Source organism: Vanessa cardui, chromosome Z (genome assembly GCF_905220365.1).
Source record: "Vanessa cardui chromosome Z, ilVanCard2.1, whole genome shotgun sequence".
Lineage (NCBI taxonomy): Eukaryota > Metazoa > Arthropoda > Insecta > Lepidoptera > Nymphalidae > Vanessa > Vanessa cardui.
Genome location: NC_061154.1, coordinates 11,275,101 through 11,295,030, shown reverse-complemented (window position 1 = coordinate 11,295,030; position 19,930 = coordinate 11,275,101). Strand labels below are relative to the sequence as shown.

General features: G+C 31.9%; 1 protein-coding gene across 1 annotated transcript; it reads left to right on the top strand.

The window, feature by feature from the left end:
- The first annotated feature begins 18,335 nt into the window (after nucleotides 1-18,335).
- On the top strand, nucleotides 18,336-19,682 carry LOC124543443 (lipase 3-like). The gene has a single exon (XM_047121674.1). The coding sequence runs from the start codon at nucleotides 18,336-18,338 to the stop codon at nucleotides 19,680-19,682; it is 1,347 nt and encodes a 448-aa protein (XP_046977630.1).
- The last annotated feature ends 248 nt before the right edge of the window (nucleotides 19,683-19,930 follow it).

Below are 19,930 nucleotides of genomic sequence, written 5' to 3'. Positions count from 1 at the left end.
AATATCAACATTCCAGCGCTTACCTTACGTAAACAAAAATGTGGTATTGTATCAATAAAGGTACAAAAGAAAATGCCTTGTATTTTATTAAAACAAAATAACGTGAAAATACTTTACGATGATTCCGCTTACATAACATCCGCAGTATATGACTTTAAAATTAAAGTTTCAATAATGTTATATGTGATTTATGTATCTTTATCTGTAATCATTTCATGCACTTGGTCCCCTTGTATAAATAAATAGGGTAGTAATAACTGTGGGTGACTTACCGCTCAAATTTACCCCAACTGGATTTGTGACAAATAACTATATCATGCTATGGTATTAAATTAGTTTGCTCAGTAAATAATAAAGCTATACATTTTTTTTATTTGATGGATATAGTCTCTGAGCAAAAAATATTCGGTCAATGTCACGTTTTATAGAGAAGACACGTAGGATATGAATCGGTTTTAAATTTTGATCTTTTTCATTGAAAATATGCGTAAACAATACAACAGTCGATAATCAATTTGATAATGCATAAACTTATTAGTTGATAAGTTTATGCATTATCAAGTTCAATTATTATATAGATAAAATAATTACTATTAAAAATTTAAAACTATTTCTGGAAATCGGTGGTATCAGTATATTAATCATTCATTATATTTTTAAGGCGGTATTGCTTTCTAGCGATGGAATTTGTCGAGTCGGTGTGATTCACTAATATGTACTCACATTAAGCCCTAAATATAACGAATATAAGCTCTTTTTGATGTGAATTATAATTATTTTTTTAATAAGATAGATTCCCTTTTTTAAATTACAAATTAATTTTGGGTAACAGCTTGGAGACTGTTTAAACAGTCTATTAAAATAATAACTTTTCAAATTTTATGTGATTTGGTATTTAACGACTTCAAGGAAATGCTATGGAATCCCTAGTGAAAACAGGGAATAGCATTTGAAAATGAAAACGCTTTTAAATTTAGGAATCAAACAGTTGGCGTCAACATAACTTTCATCGGTTAACTCAACTTTCTAAAAATATCGTAAAATTAATCATACTATAATTAACGATTACCTATACGATAATGTTATATTTTTTTCAGGATTCATTTTCGTAAATTTCCTATCAATACCCATTGAGACAGTCATTTTATGATTTTATATATAATATGTAAATCGAGAATACGACAGTTATAGTTTTTGACATAAATTGTTGTGTCACACAAGATTTATAATCATTGATTATAATTTTGAAAATGGAATACATAGATATTCTAAAGTAATTTTTTTTTTACCATTATTACGTAAAAATATGTGTACAAATTGTGTATATACAGAATTCTTTATTAATAGAGTATTAACGTAGATTCGAACTTCGCATATATGTATTCGTATCAAATAAAATCACTTGTTTGATCATTTTATATAGTAAGACTTTTGTGAGCTTATTTTATTTTTAGATAAACCCCATACTTTTTGCAAAAGTTTAACGTCAACTCTATTAGATATCATATTTAATATCATGTTTAAGTAAAATGTTGTCAAAACTTAACTTTTTACCTCTTGAGCTAATCATTCGTTAAAGTTCGAGATTCGAACACTCAACAAAGTAACAAGTGTAACAATACAATCGAATGAATAGTTAAAGATCACTTATAGGACTAATCAAAAATATATTAATACTTGAATGCATAAATAAAATAAATAAATAAAATAAAAAAAGCCTTTTATTCCATGCATAAATTTACATATTACGTTATGCAGTTTTATTTATTTTTTTAAAGTTATATAAAAATAAGGTTTTGAATATTTAAGTAGAAACAAATATTGATTTTTTTAAAATATATAATTTTTGAATTCATAGGTAAAGAGTTTCTTCTTGGAAAACTTGTTTTTGCATGGACCCCTCTCAGGTGAAGGACCTCCTCCAAGGCGTTCCATTTATCTCTATTCTTTGCTGTTATTAACCAACTTGTTCCTGCGATCTTTTTTATGTCGTCCTCCCATCTTGTGTAAGGTCTTCCCACTCTCCGTTTGCCTGCTGAGCCCTTCCATTTAGTGACATTTATTGTCCATCTCTCATCAACATAGCGGGCTACATGGCCAGCCCATTTCAGTTTCTGTGATTGGGCATACGACAGCGCATCTATCGCTTTTGTGTGATGTCTTATCTTTGTGTGTCGAATCTTGTGAGTCTTTTTTATATTGAGCATGCTTCGTTCCATACCCTTCTGACGTTAACTAATTTTATTTTTAATTTTTTTCGTGAATTTCCACGTTTGACAGCCATGTGTTAAAGATGCATGAGTCTAAGATTTTCTCTCTCGAATGCAAGCACATTTGTAATTATGCGTGGAATCAGTATTCAAAACTAAGAGAGAGATGATGATTTCGGATTCTAACCCAGGCAAGCACCACAATATATATATGCTTAATCTGTGTTTATAATTCATTTCGTTGTCGGCGGTGAAAGAAAACATCATGAGGAAACCTGCATGTGTCTAATTTCATAAAGAATTTGCCAAATATGCATTCCACAACCCGCATTGGAACAGCGTGGTAGAATATGTTCCAAGCCCTCTCCTTAATGGGAGAGGAGGCCTTAGCCTTGAATTTACAGGCTGTTACTTTACTTTTTTAATACTCAAATGCATACACATTTGTAATTATAAGTGGAATCAGTATTCAAAACAAGGAAACAAAATTTGGTTATAATACATTGCATTTTAAGACTTCAAATCAGGTACATTTTACTAATTAAATATAAAAAAAACAATCCTCAGCAAGGAGCACTGTTGTAAAATATAATAAATTATTACTAGTTCTACCCAACTTCGACCTATCGCAGCCGGTGGTGCATTATGAAGGCTGCAATTTATCCCCGCCGAAACTTTTCATAGCAATTGTAACTTATACCGACAGAGTTTTGGAGTTTTGGGCCGTTTTAAATATAGCCGAGAAGGGAATCGTTTCTTTATTTACGATTAAGTTTTGACAGCAGAACATGTCCGTTTTAAAAATCTATTTTATTTACATAAAATACATTCCTGCATGAATTGAAATGTCTGATCAAAACAATCGTTGGTGTTTGGTTTATTGCTTGCTTTTTCAATTTCAATAGTAAATAACTATTACTAGTTACATATTTTTTTACAGAAATTATTAAAAAGTTTTAGCCAATACTAAATATTTCCCGTCAAAAATATTTTCTATATAGTACGAGGTGATTTTTGTCTAAGGCTTCCCCCAACGGTTTTCATGGTTCTCTGTCGATTATAACCCTTATCCAATATGACCCCGAGATCAGACGAATGCCGTTTTTTCAACTTGTCGTACATTCTTGTGTTTCAAATCTTATGTCACACATCGCAAAATACACGTGTTAAGGGTTCTCTTTATACTGATCTTTTGTTCTTTCATTTTATAATTTATTCGTGACACCAAAATCTCTTATTCAAAAACAAAACTTGATAATTGTTGGTAAACTATTATGGACCCGAATATACTATCACATAGTAGAATAAATAATAATGTTTTTTATGTATTGACTCTGTTTGGGTAGTCATTCACAACGAGTCGAGATGGCCCAGTGGTTAGAACGCGTGCATCTTAACCGATGATTGCGGGTTCAAACCCAGGCAAGCACCGCTGTTTCATCTGCTTAATTTGTCTTCATAATTCATCTCGTGCTCAGCGGTGAAGGAAAACATCGTGAGAAAACCTGAATGTGACAAATTTCATAGAAATTCTGCCACATTTGCATTCCACCAACCCACATTGGAACAGCGTGGTGGAATATGTTCCAAACCTTCTCCTCAAAGGGAGAGGAGGCCTTTAGCCCAGCAGTGGGAATTTACAGGCTGTTGTTGTTGTTGGGTAGTCATTGTTTTACTTTTGGTTGCATACAATTTAAAATTGGATATAGATCTAATATTAGTATTTAAATAACATGGTTTTACCCTCTGTCATTCGCTCTCATCGATGTCACTGGTGTCATCTTTGTTTCTTGATTCTATAAAATATTTTAGTTCATACCTTTTCGCCAATTGGCCAATGTATGTCCAGAATATTGTTCCCACTGTACATTTCTTACTTTTATTAATGATATAACCTCTATTACTACGTACTCTTAATCTCAACGTGGACTACCTTCACACATGTAGTCAACGAAGTCCATTATAATATATGAACATACTGAACAGAAGGAATTCTATTTAATAGGTGATAGCACAGATGATTATTAAGATCTTGTTTTTATATGGTTCGATGTTCTTCTCATATCTGTTAAGACTTTTTATATTTTTCTATCTGAAATCCTTAAACGTTCAACATTTAATTTTCACTTTAAATTAAAATAAAGCTACTTTTCTATAAGTAGATACACCTAAATGTGCAGTTAGCTACGAGACATTTACAAACAAACGGAACAGACAATACGAGATGATACAAAACTATTACGTTAGAATAGATTTGACGCGTTACTATTCCAATATAACCACATTCTCTTCATTGAGTTTCTCCCCTTCATCTTGTTTTGGATGATCTGAATAATTAAGATTCTTAATAATAGGTCGTCGAGTAGCAACCTAAATAATGTTATGCATATTTCACTAACTAATTTGGCTGGCTATGTCGATCCAATTATTTGAATATTGCTTCGTTGTCAACCAGTCCCCTTCACAGTTACAATTTTAATATTCACCCTACCGCTCTGTTAAAAATGTACTTTGTAAAGCTTTAGGATTATGGTTTCGGAAATTGAAAAAGTTTATAATCGCGATAGGATTATTTTGAAAAACATAAATCAATAGGATTGGTTGTTTATAATAAATGAACCACAAAAGGCCTAATGAGCTTAATAAATTAGAACATATTCTTTTCTTCCAAGAAAAAGAATAAAAAGGTGGATTAGTTGACCTTGAAATGAACCTTAAAATTTTTTAACATAATTATTTGTGTAATTATTAATTGACTGAAAATATTAAATAAATTATTGGTACTAAATCTTATCCTTTAAAAGTATTCCATATTTTTGAAAATATTGACAGCAGTCAGGAGATTAATAATTAACTTGGCTAAGCAGTGACGTTTGTTTTTTTCCTAAAACATAAATATGATTATTTTTTTACTCAATTAATTCAAAGCATATATATTTTATGATAAAGGTGGCAAACGAACAGGATGTTGACCCTGATGTATAGTGACTAACTCCGCACATGGACATAGACAATACAAGAGCTTGCAGGTATTTCCAGACTTTAAGAAAGTGTACGCTCTTTTCATGAAGATTCCCAAGTCGTGTTGGTTCGAAAAAATCACAGACGAAAGCTGGTTCCACAGCCTGTTTATGCGTGAAATAAGTAGAGAAGAAGATACTATCCCATTCGTGTGATGTTATTGTAATTCAAATGAAGACTGACGATATGGATCGTTGATACCGTAAACTATAATCAGCCTTTTGCTGTCAACTGGTGAACATAGGCCTCCCCTAGAGCGCGCCACGCAGCTCGGTCCTCTGCCTCCCTCATCCAGCCTCCACCGGCAATCCTGCGAATGTCGTCGGACCAGCGAGTCGGAGGTCGTCCTACATTACGCTTACCGTAAACTTCATAGGGGCAATTATTAGAAATTATAACTGGTATTCTGATTTGATATTCTGTGACTATTATTGTTAAGGCTACAATGAGCAACGAAAATATGCGATTTCTTTTAAAAATAGAATAGAATAAAATAAGTTACTGCATAAATATATAGATAGTTAATCTTGTATGTATGCTATTTATAATTAAGAATAAATATATTTTCTTGTGATATAATTTTTCCCAAGAAATGTTACAAAATATATTTTGCTTATGTCTTAATTTTGAAAAAAAAAATTATAAAAGGAAAACATACTTTAATATTAATATCATAAGCACTGAGAACATTGAAACCGAGACGAGTAAAGCATTTAACTCCTAGAACCTAATTACCTGAACTAATTTAAAGGTGCTATTTACTTTCTAACTCGAGCTTGTAAAGTAATATGTGGTATATTGTGAAATAAAGTACCTTCACTGATAGTACTTCATGAAAGCCTGTTATTATACCGTCATAGAGCAATGTCTTGTATTGTGTCCAGTAATAAAGGGTGAGTGGGTCAGTGTAATTACAAACATAATGGACAACTTTGTCTCACGTGTGGTATTGTTTCGTTTATGTAAGATATTTTCGAACAATGCCACTATCTGCAAGTAGTTAAAAACGTGGTATAAAAAAGGTACAAAATTTATTAAAAGATTTTTTTTTTCATATGAATCTGGTAAATTAAGTAAATCATCATGACATTATATAAAACAAAGTAATCTATCCCTATGTATGCTTAGATCTTTAAAATTATGCAACGCATTTCATGCGGTTTTTCTTAACAGATAGTCTTTCGAGAGGAAGGTTTTTGCATAAACTACATACATAAACAATATAGTTAACAAACACTTATAATTTTAGTATTTTATAATGCTACAAAACATTCGATACAAGATTTTATAGATGATAAAATAGCGTGGTAACTCCACTTGTTGACTTCCAGGTAGGATATATTACATACATATATAATTGTATTTAACTAACATGACTGTATTTTTTAAATGTTGAAAAAGGGTAACTATTGAGTTTCTTGCCCGTTCTTTGCGGTAGAATCTACATTACGGACCGGTGGTAGCCTCACTTAATTGTTAAATGACGATTAAAAAGTGCTTGTAAAAGCCTACTTGAATAAAGTTTATTTTGATTTGGTTTAATTTACAAGATATATCAAAGTAAGGTATCTGTACCGGTTTGTATTGTCTAATGACACAGAGATTTGATTTGTATGTATTCTGCTGTATATTCAGTATCAGTATTGCCTCTGCTCGAAGCCGGGGCAGGTCGCTAGTAAAATATATACAGCAAAATAAACATTATTGTTTGATAAATAAGATGCATATTTGTAATAAAACATTAATGATACCAGTTCTGTATTCAGATGTCCTGTTTTCTTAGTTAAAGCCCCGTCGCTCCAAACTTTGATTGAAACTGAAATTGAGACTCAAAAGATTTTAAATTAAAGTTGGCTGTGGTATATCTTTATAAATGACTAGTTATCCCTCCCGACCAACCCATGTTGGGTCGTTTCGTGTCGAATCAAACCGTCGGTGATTGTTCGGTATGTTCTGATAAACCTAATCTGAAGACGAACGAACATATTCAATTTATTTTAGTATTCTTAAATTTTTCATTAAATAGACGACTACTTGCTGGTGGGACTTTTTACAAGCCCGTCTGAATAGGTACCACCCACTCATCAGATATCTAGCGTCAAACAACAATACTTAGTATTGTTGTGTTCCATTTTGAAGGGCGAGTGAGCCAGTGCAACTAAAGGCACAAGGGACGTAACATCTTAGTTCCCAAGGTTGGCGGCGCATTGGCGATGTAAGGAATAGTTGATATTTCCTACAGCGCCATTGTCTATGGATGTTGGTGACCACTTACTATTAGGTGGCCCGCATACTCGTCCGAAAAATTATAGCATAAAAAAACGATACATCTACCTTCTCCGTCTTGACACGTTTACGATGAAGTTTTAATTCTGAGATTCATATTAATCTCGCAAGTCTATCAAAACAAAACAGAAACATCCGACCTGCCTGCTCCTATTTTTCACGATTTTTTTTTTATTTTAACAAAACTACGAAAAGCCTCCTTTGTTTTTACTTTATCTAGTGCAAAATCGGCCCCGGTGCGCCCGAGGATTATGCCTTTGTAAAATCTATACATTGAAAAAAGATGCAAAACTTAAAAACTAAATCATTTTTCAAATATTTTCATCGCTACATTCAAAAATCAACCTATAAGCAATTTTAATATTATTTTTAAATTTAATAAATCAATCTATATGTTCGTATAATTGTAAAAAGATCAGCTCTTTAATAACCATACTATAAATTTCTATAATTTTATTTTATTATAAACTATATAACGAAAGCTGATACTGTCATGCTGCATAGCCGAAGATGTCTTCATTTAGAATATTAATATAATATGCAGGGAACCCAAATAAAATCGAACTAATTTCAAGTTAAAATGTAATAGAAGGCTGGTGATCTTCATATGGAACCGCGTCGTCTAGTTAGATTCCTCTTATATCACACGAGACACCAGTACAGAAAAGTTACCGTGTCGACAGAGATCAATCCACATAGCTTCAAGTCTCATCATATCATCAATAATTCCTGTTCACACTCTGCAACGAAATATAAATATTATTAAGATCATCGGTTAAGGCGAATCATCCCCAGACATTAACAGTAAGTATAATTTATTTAACCAACTTGATATTAAATCATATTTATTTTAGGACACATTTAATGAAAGTACATTTATTAAACACTCTACTACTATACACTCACTATATTATTTGTCCTGTGTAACCATCAACGCTCATCATTTGGAACACTAAGAAAGTATTTTTGGAAAATTAAATGAAATAATATATTTTTGAAGTCTTTTGTTTTCAAAGTTACTGTTATAATATTGTGTCATATGTCACGAAGAATCAGGGTAGACTTTAAGCCTCGAGCGAGGTCGAGGGGCAAGCTTTACATTTTTGGCGGGTATTTTGGTAAGGAAAAATGGATGCATACTTGATCGAGGTGGATCGCCGTGAGAGTTTTTTGTAAAATATTGATGCAAACTCGCTACTCGAATATAAACGATGTAATAGTAATAATAGTGAATTAATTAAACATTTTAAAACATCGTTACTATTTTGTGTTCTAGCTCGCATTGAATCCCAATCATCAATACCCATCAGAACTGCAACCGTTACTGATAATATCAAAGATGATAATGATCAAAAAGTATTCGCAATATGTTTTCGTTTACAAATATGTTTAGATTTTGGTCTACTTCAATTTAGAACAGGACTGGGTAAAATTGTAACGTTTGATGCTCACAATACAAAAGTCTGGAGTCAACTTTAAAGCTTTGCGAAACGACTATTTTTGTTATATGATGAATATTATTTTTGTTATTACTAGTACGTCAAATGAATTGTCACTTTAATGATTAATTATTTATGTAATAATAAATGTATGCATTCCTTATGAATGTGTATCCGTTTTTGTTGCTTCAACTTCAATGATCTATGCGCTCTATCTGCTTTTTATTTTACAATCAGGGTCATCAAATCAATTAATATACGAATAACAATTTTCAAAATGAAAAATAAATAAATCAAATTACTAATGTTAACACGAATCACTTTGTTTATTTTAAGTGTGATGACAAATTTGCAAACATCAATTAATTAATGTTTGTAATTTAATTATGTTGTTCAATGTACACTGTTGATATTAATACAGGAATGATATTGCATCTGTGTCTTATTACGGCTTAGTAATTGTTTAAAAAACATTCTCTATAATCGTGCATTTTTTTTTAATGTAATTTCGTCTCTTCCTTTATAATAACAGGGAGACGAACGGTTGTTTAAATTTTATTCTGATAGACAAGTGAGTAGGCATGACGGTATAAGAGATCAGCATCCCTTATTATGTTACATTATATGAATCGCTCCTAAGATCTTAAAGCCCTCGATTAAAAATTTATATTATAATTTTCATATTTTATGACTATGTAGTGCAACGTGTATCAATGGCGATCCCATTAGCGTTTCTGTTAGGTAGCTTTATATCGTCGTTTACTTTTACCCTCCAGTTCTCTATCCATATAAAATCCCAATGCCAAAAATACATTGTTTATAGATAGTATACTACTATGTGAATTTAAGATGCAAGAAATTATTTTAATTATCTCATAAGCCTTGATCAGAAAGTGGCGCACTAATTAGGTAAAGTGTAGCTTTATGAAGAATTTTATTGCTGTGTGCAAGTTTATTAAATAATTCCGATGCTAAACTGTTTGTTAAAAAAATATTACATTTAAAATATTCTATTTTAAACTGAAATTAGATGTTATTATACGTGGTTATTTGAAACACTAAACCATGCGGGATAAACTGACTAATTTTTTTATTCTCTCGTTTTTAAAATTCATCAGTATTAACTTTCATTCAAAATTTTAATTATTTAAACTAATTGTTCTAAATATAAACAAATGCGTAGTATCCGTGCACTTTTCATTGGGATAATTATTTCGTCGTTAGCTTAGAATTTTTGGACGTAAAACCCAAGACATCCTTTAATTGGAATTACCCAACCTCAACCAAAATATGAACGCAAGACTAAGGGTAATCTGTAGACAGATACTTTAGCTCATTTTAATAACTTAGCTGTTTTTAAGGATAGTAATATTCTGAACAAATGAGATAATTTATGTATTGTCTTTTTACTTCAACACTCAACGCACTATTTATAGTACGTTCATACATGCATTACGCAGCCCGGGAAGAAGCTTGAAAACCACTACTACTTTTGCACTACATATCAATAAATTCTACAACTCTCTTAATTTCATATAATAAGGCAGTTAATTTTTTAATTAATTTGTAATAATAATTACTTTTAATTTACTGATAGTAAATAATATATTCATAATAAATAACCACTAACATGCTAATGTATTGCACAACTTACTACTACGTCGAATACTAATACTACTTGGTAAGGCTTAGTTCTTGTCGATACGCTTTCCATAAGTTAGCTAAGTTAATAATAATATTATAGTAAGTACCTTATATTTCATATACAAATATTCATATAAATTTGACGACCTCCGTGTTCGAGTAGTTTGTTCACCGGTATTCATTCACGCCACTTCGAGGTCTTGGGTTCGATTCCCTGCCGAGTCGATGTAGGAACAGTTCATTATTTTTCTATATCATCTTGGGTATGGGTGTTTGCGGTACCGAATCAGAAATATAAATAAGTAACGCGTCGTTACTTCTGATTTTCCATAACACAAGTGCTTTAGCTACTTACATTGGGATCAGAGTAATTTACGTGATGATGTTCAATATTTATTTATTATTTATTTACAATATAATTCGTCCTCTTTCGTTTTTGTAAATTTTTATTTCCAAATTTATTTTTATAATATAGAATACGTGGGCTGTTGTCTTTATATACTTCTTGAAAACCTAGAATTAAAAAAGCATATATTATTCAGATGTTGTTGATGATACCAATACATTAAATAATAAGACGACAAATTTTATTTTAAGGCTGTGAAAACTAAGAAAAATGATATTATCTAACAAAAAAAATCATATGGAAGTTAAAAAAAAGTAAAGCATTTCATCAAATTCACTTTTGGGCGTAAAAAGATACATTTATTATGCAAAAGAGTTTATCACACTATGGACTATTAAAATCGCCTAATATTCGTGTCTTCGTAAATGCAAAATGTTTATACAACGATGTCACTCCCTCCAAAAGGCCAGATAGCGAAACCAATGTCGGAAATTTCATAATAATAGACCACGAGATTGTTAGACATTATTGTAACGGATGGGGGGATGGGCATGCCATGGTAGATAAGTAGGAGTTAATGTATTAATATTTTTTTACCTTCAATTATTGACTATTGCACTACCTAAGAGATAATTGTACCTACCAAAAACATTAAACGTAAAAAAATGCCAAGTCTCTCGATGCAGTCTTTCCATCGTAAAAAGTTTTGAGATCTCATAGAAGCCAAGTCCTATTCAAATTATTTTGTAGTTATAAGTCAACATTTAGTAATTGTATCAATAGTTTTCTTTATATTACAGCCAAACTAGTCACTCTTGAAAGGGTCACGTATGCTTGGCCACAGTTAAAAACTATATAATGGGCGAAACAGCCGCGAATCGCTTCGAAAAAAGATGGTATGTCCGTGTCCGTTTTGCTCGAGACTTTGCTGGGACACTGCCGTGCCCCCAGATCCGTATTATTAGAACCTACCAAAAAAAATTAATAGAATGATTAATAAAATGTAACGACTTAGTTTTTTGTTTACGGTGATAGGCGTCTTGGCAAATGGCTCATCTCATGGTAAGTGATCATTGGCGCCTAATAAAATAACATGACTTACATTGGCAATTGACTACCGACCTTGGGAATTAAGATTGAAATATACTGGGTGGATCATAATACATACTAAAATAACATCAAAACTATTGACAAATATTGATTGTACTGAAAATAACGTTCATATATGTATACCTACCTATAATACCGCTCTATTTATCACTTTAAATTGGTCATTTAGAACTTGTCTGCGTCCATTTTCTCTTTCTCTGACCGGAAACCCCGTCACGTCGTCAACACCCTCTCACCATGGCAACGCCACAACTTCTTTATTCATTATTTACCAATGTTGATATGACTCACCTAGGATGTTTCAGGTACTTATACATACGTAATGAGTTACTTCAATATTTTTTGGAGTAATGTAGCCTCTATTCATTAGAAATTTAGTCTGCAGAAAAAGGTAATTCTAAATTAATGAAATAAATATTTTTTTCGTAAACGCTTCTTAAAAATTATATGTTCTAAAATAACTAACGAATTTTACTCACGTCTGATCATTGCAATCGGCAGTAAGTTCACTTTCAATAACAATAAATAATAATAGTAATGTTTAAACATTGAGGAAAGAAAATTCATTTGAATTGGAACCAGTTTTAAACAACGTAAGCTTGACTAAGATTATTGATAGTATTTAACAATTGATTGAATTTAGTTCGGTTATCATTCTAAATAGTTGTGTGTGTTAAAGAAATTTTCCGCTGTATGAGCAAAAATAAATGTCTTATACAGAGGTTAAATGGAGTCTATGTGGCGCGCCGAGAGACAAAGGAAAGACGTTGCTACCACGTGACGGAGTACATAGAAAACGTCACGCGTACCATTATTCATATTTTACTGAATGTTGCCTTGCTTATCATTAAACATTGAACATTCAGATAACAAACTAGCGACCCGCACTAGCTTCGCACGGGGGCAATGCTGATACTAAATACACTACAGATTTTTTGTTTATTTATTGTGGTAGTTACTTTCCACCTGGTGAGCCGTGTGAACTATAACATGAAAAAAACTTTTTCTTTTGTCCTATAGTTGTACAAAAGTATGTGTAATTTTATCAAATGTTTTTATGACATAATTATCGTCGCAATATTATTTTACACTGATCGGGTTCTATATTACAAATTGGTGACAATTGAGTCTGCACAGGTTTGCGCCAAGCAGCGCCAATCAATCGCTGAATTCATCAAGATGCAAGAGCTATACGTATGTGCGCTTTTCGTGCGGTCATTGTAACATCCGAAGAAGATCAAAGACAGTGAACAATATAATCCGATATAACTGTATTAACTAGAATCGCTACGATATCTCTGTCGTATGTTATGACCACAACAAAGACGAATTCAATGTTGATTGAAGACTCGAAGATCAATAACGTAAGAGTGGGTCCGTGTGGGGAGGGTAACATAAATTGTTAAGTTTTCTGTTACCAAATAGCAATGGATATTTAGTAGCGTTGTGATACGGTTTGAAGAGTGAGTGCAGTTGCAAGTGTCAGAACACCAAAAATCCTAGATATAATATTTATATGTCATAATTAAACTTTTTTAATCCACTCCAAATTGATCTAATATTTTCTTTCATTAATAATTTTTCAATAACCAGTTACCGCGTTACCAGCCGTCGTGTTTAGTTCGTGTATTAATAGGATGTCGAGTTATGTTATGCCCTCCCGTGTCAGATTTACATCATATCGGATAAGGATTCACACTTGTGAATTAAAATTTTTCTACGCAATTGGCTAGACCTTGAAATTAATCGCACTTGAAATTGAGTCAGTTTCATTTTATTTTTATTAGTAGTACCTACATTATTGATCAGACTGAATTATTGTCTTTGAAAGACATTGTTTAGCACACAAGGGTATCTTGCAATATCAAATGACGGCATTCGGACATAATCATAAACATCAATCATCAACAACAATCATAACACAAATACAGACCGTTGAAACAAAGACAAGTTCCTTTGAAGCAAGTGTCTCGGTCAGCATTCACCAAGCATCTGTGTTGATGACACGCTATCAAGTATTACACTATTATAAAATATACAGGACCCCTTACCAAATTCGTATTAATTAAAATTGATACAAAACTTATATATTGTTTACATCAAATGATTAAACGTGTAACTTCTCATTTTACGAAAAGAAATCAGTTCCATAAAATATAATGAAATCTTTTTTTTTTCTATTACTTCCTAAAATTAAATCCATATGTCCTTTACCTAGAAAAAAATGTGTGCGAAATTTAAAAAGAAGCAATTGGTCTTCGGAGAGTGCAATAAAGCTAAAATTAAATAAAGCGGGGAACAATAGAATGGAGGTGGTCCCTAAAATTATTGCTCACGCTAATTAAATTAAATTCTCTAAGGTGCTGTTTTAATTAAATCAGACATCGCTGTAGGAGTCCTTTTTGATGTCCACAGTGAAGATGAGTTTATATATGATTAATAGTATACAATTTGCATGTCAACAATAAATATATTTCAAATAAAGTATTATTAAATGAAATTCTACTATATTTGTATGGACCATTCAAGAGAGCAGCATAGTGGATTTATCTCTAAAGAGTTTCTCCGAAAGGGAAAGGTGTTCTTAGGCTAGTAGTGGAATAGTAACAGGCTCCTTTACTATTAAATTATGTCATCAATTTTAACAGCCTACAGCAGATATCTTATGTTGGTGTTTATAAACTTTATTGAATATTTAAAAGATTTTTTTATCTTCAGATTATTCTTAAGATAGCAAAAATGATTCAGGTTTTTTATAAGATACCGAGTTGTTAAGTGGATGCAAATGTCGCTTAATATCACACAAAATATAGATTTTTATTTACGTTATAAGTTTATTAACACTGAAGTGCTTTAATGTTTTCTATTGTATGCTGTTATAAATTTAAAATTAACAAGTTATATAATATCATTAACAATGACTTTAAATTTGTTTAACGAAGTATTTGTTGCACACACTTGTATATTTAAAAAATAATGATTTCATCTAATCCAAAAAAAGTTACATATTGTTTTATTTAGATCTACTAGGCTAGCAAACAAAAATTATATGAAGTACCTACTTATAATAACATAACGAAACATAATACACGTTATGCGATTGTGAAATAAAATATAAACGATAAACATTCACTTAAAACCTTTTAACGAAAACTATACATGTCCAGTTCAATAGATATATAAATATCCACAAGTCAAACAATATTGGGGCGGACGAGAGCCGGCGAAATTGAGCCAGAATCATTTATAAATGGGGGGATAAACGAGGGAGGTCGAAATAGGGAGGGGAAGGTGCGCTGCTGCATTTTGCATGAGCCGTGTTGGTTGCTCGGTCTGCTTTTACACATCGTCTCGTCTCACCATGTCAAAATACGTAAACCCGATGCTTAATGTTATAAGCGTATTGTTCTATTACAAACAGATTTCATTACTAACAACAAAACTTGCTCGAGGTAAATTGTAACAGACGTCTTAAGATAAATAACTAACATTATTATAAACTTATTAGTACTCGAATTGTTTGATATAAAATAATTGTTCATTTAAGTAAATTAAATAATAAATAATTTTAGAGTTTTAAAGTACCCTTAGAGCCCTCGAAATGACCAGATATGTTCTCTTTTTATGTTGTTTATGTTTAGAACGTAAGTGATTTAAGAGTAAAAATAAAAGTGAAATTAAACATTGATTTATTGTTCCAATCATACGAATAGTATTAGAAAATTTAACATGTATATTTAATAGTTTCCAGTTCGGCGAAAAAGGTGTTGGTCTGAATTAAGATATATTATTTACATAGGCTCAGGTAGACGCGATGAGGGGTGGCGTGGAGGCCGCCGCCGACCCCGTCTGCATTTTGCATTAGATTTAAATTGTTTACGTCGTTAAGAAAGGAAGTTTTTTTTTCAAGCTGGCCGAGAGGTTAGCTTTTCGTTTACAGCATTTTATTCTCTCATTTACATCTTTGTAATGTCTTTACAATAAAATATTAAAATATAATTTTTGATTAGATTCTTAAGTACATCGAACGCTCTTTAAATATATATTGAATCTTGTGAACGAAACAATGATAGTATACTCAAAAATCAAAATCAAAATCAAAATAAACTTTATTCAAGTAGGCTTTTATAAGCACTTTTGAATCGTCATTTTACAATTAAGTGAAGCTACCACCGGTTCGGAAAGTAGATTCTACCGAGAAGAACCGGCAAGAAACTCAGTAGTTACTCTTTTTGCATACTAGTAGTTGCCCGCGGCTTCGCCCGCGTTTTAATGTTTTGGTTGGGTTGTCATTACTTAGGTAAAAATGTTGCCTATGTCCTTTCTTAGAGTTCGAGTTTGCCTCATACCAAATTTCATCAAATTCAGTTCAGTGGTTTAGCGGTGAAAGAGTGACAGACAGACAGAAAGACAGTTACTTACTTACTTTCACATTTATAATATTAATATAGATTATGATGTAACACGATTATCGATGTAAGTTTTTTATGCTTTACATGGCACACCAGCTGGATCTGGTGGATAGTGACTAAACCGCCTGACTAAAAAACGGTGGGACTTGCAGGTGTGTTACTAATTATTTCATTGACCTTTTGTATTGTTTTTTTTATATAATGTGTAGGCTATCTTTTAAATAGGTCGTCTGACGATAAGTTGCATCTACCAACTGACCACCCGATAGACATTGCTTTTATAAATATTAAACAATCCTTGCGTCATCAATCCACAATCAACTTTGGAAACAGAAATGGCATAGCTCTAATGATGTCATGACATTGTATTTTACTTATAATAATGTTTTAGTTGTTAGAAACTTTTAATAATAATTATCAAATTTTAATTTATTTTTTTTATTTACACTTATTGTCACATATATGTTTGTCAATGAAACATCGCACCAAATTAAACTATCCTTAACTGACCTGGAATCAAGACAGACCCAAAGGTTAAAAAATAAACATAAGATCACCTCAAATGATAGGAAAATGGGTAACCAATTATTTTTATGTGTTTTTTTATAATTTATAACTATTTTAATTAGAAAAATATTTTAAGACAGCGGAACAAGATCTCCAATATGTATAACAATATGTATACCTCGAAAATATCTTGACGGAAGAATGCAACCAAAATCGTAAATGTATCGATTTTGGTTGCATTCTTCCGTCTTCTTCTTTCTTTTAAGTATCTACAACAGCAGTTCTAAGTGACGTCAAATTAATGAACTAATTGAGACCTTAATGTTTTCAAAAGTATCAAAAAATGACTACTGAACTAATGAGAAAATCAAATCAAAATAAACTTTATTTAAGTAGGCTTTTACAAGCACTTTTGAATCGTCATTTTACAGTTACGTGAGGAAATACTTATGAACCATATTAAACCATCCTTGATTCCCGGGATGATGCTACAGGGAAGAAGAAAATTACTCTATTTCTCTAAGGGTCTTTTAAGCGCGTTCACATCCAAAATTAAGAATTGAATATAGGTGTACATACGCACAATAAAGAATATAAAGAAGTCTTCTAGGTGATTAGCAGACGGTTGTGAAATCGTAAAAAGTCAAAAGTGTGTCAGTGGCTGGAACTTGTGGCAAGGAATTGTTTGATCTATCATCTATATCCAAGGAGAGAACGACGTGAGAGTGAGTCCAAAATTGAGGAAAATTAAGAAGTAAAAGTATACGAAAAGTATAGAGTTAGCGGTAGATCTATTGAATATAAAAAGAAGAAAATGTGGTACGCTTGAAAGAAACGAAGAGGAATGTTTGAAGAAGATGTGATGCTTCGAATAGGTTTGAGAGCAAGTCGACTAGAAAATGAACTACTTAAATACTTATGAACATTTTTGAATAACTTACGAGTAGACACTTGTGCCTCTCTGACTTGCCGTTATAAATGAATGCAAGAATAAAAAGTATGTGAGAGAACAACGAATGCTTATGTGAAGAAACTACACCGGAGATTAGTCACTGGCTTGACTAATTTAGTTTCACTAAAATAAATAACAAAATTAATTGTATCGTTCCTAACTCTTTAATGTATAAAACAATTTCTATAAGCGAACGTTGTTATGATAATTCATTGTTCTCTAACTCAATACAACTATTGATGAATTTGTCATTGTGTATGGTATGATATAAGCTATTATTTTAGTTCATACATAGTTTATCCCACAAACGGATGTAGAAACAAAATCATGAAGATTTTTTTATTGATTATTTCATGCATTTTATTTTATCAAAGTAAAAACGTCAAATGTGTTAAATTCGCTGATTTTATGGCGGAGAAAGTGAATGAACTCGGAAATTCAATAACAGGTGCATTTAAAAGATTGAAGAATAAGTTCAAATTATTTATGTTTCCTGAATTAAAAGAGCAGCAGTCAATAGAAGCAAATATTGTAGATATAAATTCTAAAAGTAAGAAAGTGTTTTGTGATTTTGTCGAGGAAGAGGTTGCACGAAGAGAAACCGAATCTCCGGAATACGTTAACTTTAGATCTGAACCGACAGCATTAATGTCTACGGCACAATTAGCTACACTTCATGGAAAAAGAATCGAGTCACATATCGTTATTACAAGAGATGGTTTTCTACTGACATTACACCGCCTGAGGAATCCATTGCAAGAAGGTAATAAAATTGGAAATTTTACCGTTTTACTACATCACGGCCTACTTGGTAGTTCAGCTGATTGGATTTTACTTGGACCCGAAAAGTCACTTCCCTACATACTTTCGAGTGGAGGATGCGATGTATGGCTAGCAAATGCTAGAGGGAATTATTACTCAAGAGGACATGTATCGAATAACATTGATTCGTTGGAATTTTGGGATTTTTCATTTCATGAAATGGGTCAATATGATTTACCGGCTGTCGTTGATTATATAAAAAAAGTTAAAAATTCTGACGAACAAATTAACTTTATCGGACACTCTATGGGGGCTACGGCATTTTTAGTAATGTTGTCAACATATCCAGATTACAACAAATATTTCAGAATAGCAATATTCCTCGCTCCTTTAGCCTACATGTCGAATGCTGACGGTCCCTTAAAGGTTCTAACTCGAATGGCAAAAAGTCCACCTGAACAGTTGCTAAAATTACTGGGGGAGGGTGAATTCGTCCCTAATAGAAAAATTCCAATTTGGATAGCGAATAAATATTGCAGCGGTCCTAATATATACTGTGTTAATCCATTACTATTCCTGAGCGGTAGTATTCCAGAAGAATATAAATGGGACAAAAGTTTGATTGCAAGAATTCTGTATCACATACCGGCAGGAGGATCAACAAAAACAATATTACACTTCGCCCAAATGGTCAACAGTGAAAAATTTCATAAATACAACCACGAAGATCAAGAATATCCTTTGCATCTTGTAACCGTGCCCGTTGTCATGTTTAGTTCTAGCGGCGATTTCATCGCTACAATCACAGATGTTTTAAGACTATACTTTAGTGTCTCTAACTCCATCGACCACTACGTAATTCGTGATAAAAATCTCTCACATGTAGATTTCCTTTGGAACCCTCAAGCCAAGGAACTTGTGTATGACAAAGTTATCGATTTTTTAAGTAATGGGTTAAATTTAAATGCATCTAAAGCTAATGAAATACTATAATGATTTGTTAACTAAATTCATATACATGTATGTATATTTTTTTATTACCAGTTAGGTTGATACATCGAATTATTTGTAAAAATAAAGAGATATTTTAAAAGTTGTGTATGTCTATGACAAGATTTCACTGTCTGATTGCTTTTAAAAAAAATAATAAGTTACAATCACACCTTATCGATACGGTTACCTATTATATATATCGTACTCATGATTTTATAACCCTTGAAGTTGTGAAACTCAACACGAAT